Source organism: Nicrophorus vespilloides, unplaced genomic scaffold, assembly GCF_001412225.1.
Source record: "Nicrophorus vespilloides isolate i.1.1-1 unplaced genomic scaffold, Nicve_v1.0, whole genome shotgun sequence".
Classification (NCBI taxonomy): Eukaryota; Metazoa; Arthropoda; class Insecta; order Coleoptera; family Silphidae; genus Nicrophorus; species Nicrophorus vespilloides.
This window is the reverse complement of record NW_017096351.1, coordinates 1-5,013: the sequence shown is the minus strand read 5'-3', so window position 1 is coordinate 5,013 and position 5,013 is coordinate 1. Positions and strand designations below refer to the sequence as shown.

Genomic DNA, 5,013 nt, shown 5'->3' with positions numbered 1-5,013 from the left:
TTAGCGGTTTATCAGAAATAGGTTGAGAAACGCTGCTAAAATTAGTTTTAAAACTATGACCATCACTTAATATTTAAGACTTATAGAATAACATGTAATGAATCTTAAGATTTTAATCACAAACTAAAATGAAATGTCAAATATTATTTTTTTTGTTGCGTGACCCATCATATTTGTTTTCAATTGTTAACACTTTTTCATCAGTTCCACATTGACATTTGACACATGGTGACAGCTGTCACTTAGCGGTTTATCAGAAATAGGTTGAGAAACGCAGATAAAATTAGTTTTAGAACTATGACCATCACTTAATATTTAAGACTTATACAATAACATGTAATGAATCTTAAGATTTTAATCACAAACTAAAATGAAATGTCAAATATTATTATTTTTGTCGCGTGACCCATCATATTTGTTTTCAATTGTTAACACTTTTTCATCAGTTCCACATTGACATTTGACACATGGTGACAGCTGTCACTTAGCGGTTTATCAGAAATAGGTTGAGAAACGCAGATAAAATTAGTTTTAAAACTATGACCATCACTTAATATTTAAGACTTATACAATAACATGTAATGAATCTTAAGATTTCGATCACAAACTAAAATTAAATGTCAAATATTATTTTTTTGTCGCGTGACCCATCATATTAGTTATCAATTGTAAATACTTTTCCACCAGTTCCACATTGATATTTGACACATGGTGACAGTTGTCATTTTGCGGTTTATCAGAAATAGGTTGAGAAACGCAGATAAAATTAGTTTTAAAACTATGACCATCACTTAATATTTAAGACTTATACAATAACATGTAATGAATCTTAAGATTTCAATCACAAACTAAAATGAAATGTCAAATATTATTTTTTTTGTCGCGTGACCCATCATATTTGTTTTCAATTGTAAACACTTTTTCATCAGTTCCACATTGACATTTGACACATGGTGACAGCTGTCATTTTGCGGTTTATCAGAAATAGATTGAGAAACGCTTCTTAAAAGTAGTCACAAAACTGCTAGTCATTATATATATTTTTTTATATTAGTTCAACAAATTATTTTTTTTTAATTAATTGTTTTGATCATCGTTTCCAATCAAATGATAAAGAAATGATAGAATTTAACATATTTATTTCTACTTTTAATTATTTTGTAAGATTTTGAAGACTTACTACTTCCAGGGCGGAAAACGCCGATTTTCAAATCACCAGGATTCCCGTGCAGCAAATCTTCAGCTGCGTTCTTCGTGAAGATGTAAGTGTTGGGAAAATCCGCCAGAAACTCTGTCTTCTTCAGTTCGATCTCCTCGCTGCTCATCGTATCGTGCATTTGGATCAGAAGATTAGGATCGACGGTGTGCTTGTAACTTTTCTCATCCAAACGATTCGCTGATCTTCTGTGATTGACGAAAGAAGTTGAAATGTACATGAAGGACTGAAAATGAAAAAAAAAGTCAATTACAAGAGTGATTTAAGTTCGATGATTGTGGATGTTTACTTTAAGGTTTTGGCAGTTTTTGGCTATCTTCAGGAGTTCATTGGTGCCGCAGACGTTGAGTTTGATGGCGTTCTTCAGCGGTTCCATGAATTTCACAGTTGCTGCGCTGTGGTAGATCACGTTCACTGTTTCGTTGATGTGCTTCACGCTCTCTGGACTCAAACCCATATTAGGTTTACTCAGATCACCTTCTATCCAAATGATCTTATCCATCAAGTTTCCGTTTCCGTTCTTTGCTTTCAGACGTGAAAAAGCCTATAGACATCAATGAATAATTACACATAAATAATACGAGAATTATTATGTAATAAATTTGGTTTTTTTATTGATAAAATTTTGCAAGTAACGAATGATGATGGGAATAATTCTCACTTGTTATTATATAATTGTTATTGTTTAAAAATAGTGTAGAAATCTGATGAATTCAGTAGTAAATATTCAAAAATTCTGCGTCACGTAAAACCAAAACAAGCTTGATTTCAATCAATGAGTTTCATTTTACGACCTTGTTGTTTCTCTAAAACTTGAGGAAATTAAAAAAAAATCTTTTGTTTTCAATTTTATTATGAATAAGCCTAGTTATACCTTTAACATGTATTTGTATACGTATTTAATTAATAAAACTAGGAAAATCCTAATTATTTACTTATTTTTCAAGTAATGAAATATTCTCACTTTTAATTATATAATTGCATAAACCATTAAATATAGCTTAGGAATATGATGAATTCAGTAGTAAATATTGTTTTCTTTTTATTCTGCGTCACGTAAAACCAAAACCAGCTTGATTTCAATCAATGAGTTTCATTTTACGATCTTGTCGTTTCTATAAAACTTCAGGAAATTAAAAAAAATATCTTTTGTTTTAAATTTTATTATGAATAAGCCTACTTATACCTTTAACATGTATTTGTATACGTATTTCATTAATAAAACTAGGAAAATCTTAATTATTTATTTATTTTCCAAGTAATGAAATATTCTCACTTTTAATTATATAATTGCATAAACCATTAAATATAGCGTAGAAATGTTATGAATTGAGAAGTAAATATTGTTTTTTTTATTCTGCATTGTTATTCATTCAATCAATGAGTTTCATTTTACGACCCTGCCGTTTCTCTAAAACTTGAGGAAATTAAAAAAAAATATCTTTTGTTTTAAATTTTGTTCTTAATAAGTCTACTTATACCTTTAACATGTATTTGTATACGTATTTAATTAATAAAACTAGGAAAATCTTAATTATTTACTTATTTTTCAAGTAATGAATTATTCTCACTTTTAATTATATAATTGCACAGACCATTAAATATAACTTACAAATGTTAAGAATTCAGTAGTAAATATTAACTGTGAATAAGCCTACTTATCAAAAATTATAAGTGATTTTTTTTTATACAAGTCTACTTGATTTAATTTTATTAATTTCAATTTTATGGTAATAGAGATAAATTTGAATATTTAAATTTGATTTTTAAAATATTTTTTTGCAAAATTTAGTTTATAGACACAATTACATCATTTATAGGAAAATAATCAATAATTAAATATAAATATTTGTAGAAAATCAAAGTTTTTAAAAATTACGGTTTTTTAAAGGATCAAAAAAAATCTTCTACACACGAAACTATAGTTTTTATTGTAAGTAAATTAAATAAAAAAAATAGAAGAAATGCAGAGAATTTTTACTATTTCGCAGGTTTGAAAGTTTTTAGCAAATTTTCAATTTTACGAAGCTTATATTTGTAGACAAAAAATATCAGATTTTGCTAATAATTTAAACATATAAAACCTTTCCTTATTGGAGAGATTACAACATTTATGGTAATATTATAAGAGACGAAATAATTTATTAAAATAAGGTAATAGATGGATTTAGAAATAATCATTAACTCAACAAAAATCAACACATTTCATAGAAAAGTGAATAATTTAGAAGTCAATTAATTAACTTTATAAAATTTATTTATATTTATGATTTTGTATAAATTTTATATGAAAAAAAACCGTTTAGAGATGAAATAAATTTGATTCGATTGCAGCATTTATGTTAATATTCAAATTAACCTTTGCTTCAAGAACCCGTCTGATGGAAATACTACTGTGTGTGCGTAAATAAAACTTACTTCATTGTCGAAATATTTGGAAGCTCTTTGAGATAAGCTCTCATTCTTTGTACTCCTAACAAGTAGATTGATCTTCCCGATTTTCGGAAAAGCTCTGAGAAGCTTCTCGACGATGGACATCCCGAAGAGACCGGTGCCTCCGGTGATGAGAACATTTTTGTTCGCGAAAAACTCGGAAAAACGCGACATCCTCACATCAAGTTCACAAACAAAATCATCGACGATCGGCGCGAACGGACGTCCTTTTATATACACGAATTCGCTTAGAAAGTTACGAAATGTTTGGTTTATCGGATTCGGCATTGGCGCGAACAAGACTTATGCATTACTCAATCACGGAAAAACTTAATCATACACTGATATTACCTATTGATAATAATTCAGATTTATGCATAAAAAAATATAATTATTTACACGCATCTTTATAATATCCTTGATTAATTCAGTTTTTATACGAAAACTGTGCTTATTTACGTTGTTTTCAAGCAAATATGTTCAAAAAATCTTTAGATTAATCTAGATTAATGCGTAAATTATTTATATTTTTTTTAATGTAAAAATCAATCATAAGATTTGTGCGTAAACATACTAATTTTCATGTATTTTTTTAATGTAAAAATCAATCATATTTCGAAAATCCTTGATTCGTAGAGATTTATGCGTATATTGAAATAATTTGAACATCCTTGATTCATTGAGTTTAATGCAATTAAAAACTTTGCATATAAAAACAATATTTGATCAAGTTTTTTGTAAAAAAAAATAATAACAATTTAATCATAGTTATAATATGAAAATCAATCTTTTTTTTTAGGTAAATTCTTCCTTGTACGTTAATTATATTACATAATGTTTCCTACATCACCTGATGCTATCTTTAGAATGTATTTATAGTTTCTAGAAAACAACACATTTAATTGTGAAATTACATATAAACACACCCGTCAATCAAATATTATGTAGAATTCATCAAGTTACATTCAATTATTGTAAAATTAGTGCAAATAGAAAGTTAATAATGAAATAGAACTATTATTATCCCTGCCAATTTATTGATTAAGAAAAGTGCAAATCCACAAATACCTTTAATTCATTCTCGATTTGTAATTATCAAAATGTAAATGAAAAAAAAAATGTTGGTACACTTTAATTTAATTTTAAAATCATCTGTTGGTATTATGTTTTACTATGACAACAGTAAATACCAGGGGCCTGCATTTTTAACAGTTTAACAGTTGGTATTAACTTCTAGCCAATGTGTTTAGAGAAGAAGATTTTTTTTAGTGATTTTTAGAGCAAAACTCGAGACGTTCGGAACGACTCGGAAATATTTCAAATGATTATTTCCGTTTGTTTCATAATCACAAAACATTTCTATT

The 5,013-nt window shown here is 27.4% G+C and overlaps 1 protein-coding gene across 1 annotated transcript in view; it reads right to left on the bottom strand.

Moving 5' to 3' along the window:
• The window catches only part of LOC108556732 (fatty acyl-CoA reductase 1-like), a 4,504-nt gene extending 681 nt beyond the window's left edge, over positions 1 to 3,823 (bottom strand). Inside the window, exons 1-3 of the mRNA XM_017912944.1 lie at positions 3,635 to 3,823; positions 1,506 to 1,760; positions 1,181 to 1,442 (exon numbers count right to left, since the gene is read on the bottom strand). Coding sequence (XP_017768433.1) covers positions 1,181 to 1,442; positions 1,506 to 1,760; positions 3,635 to 3,823 — 706 coding nt within the window. The remainder of the gene's footprint in view (positions 1 to 1,180; positions 1,443 to 1,505; positions 1,761 to 3,634) is intronic.
• Positions 3,824 to 5,013: the final 1,190 nt, after the last annotated feature.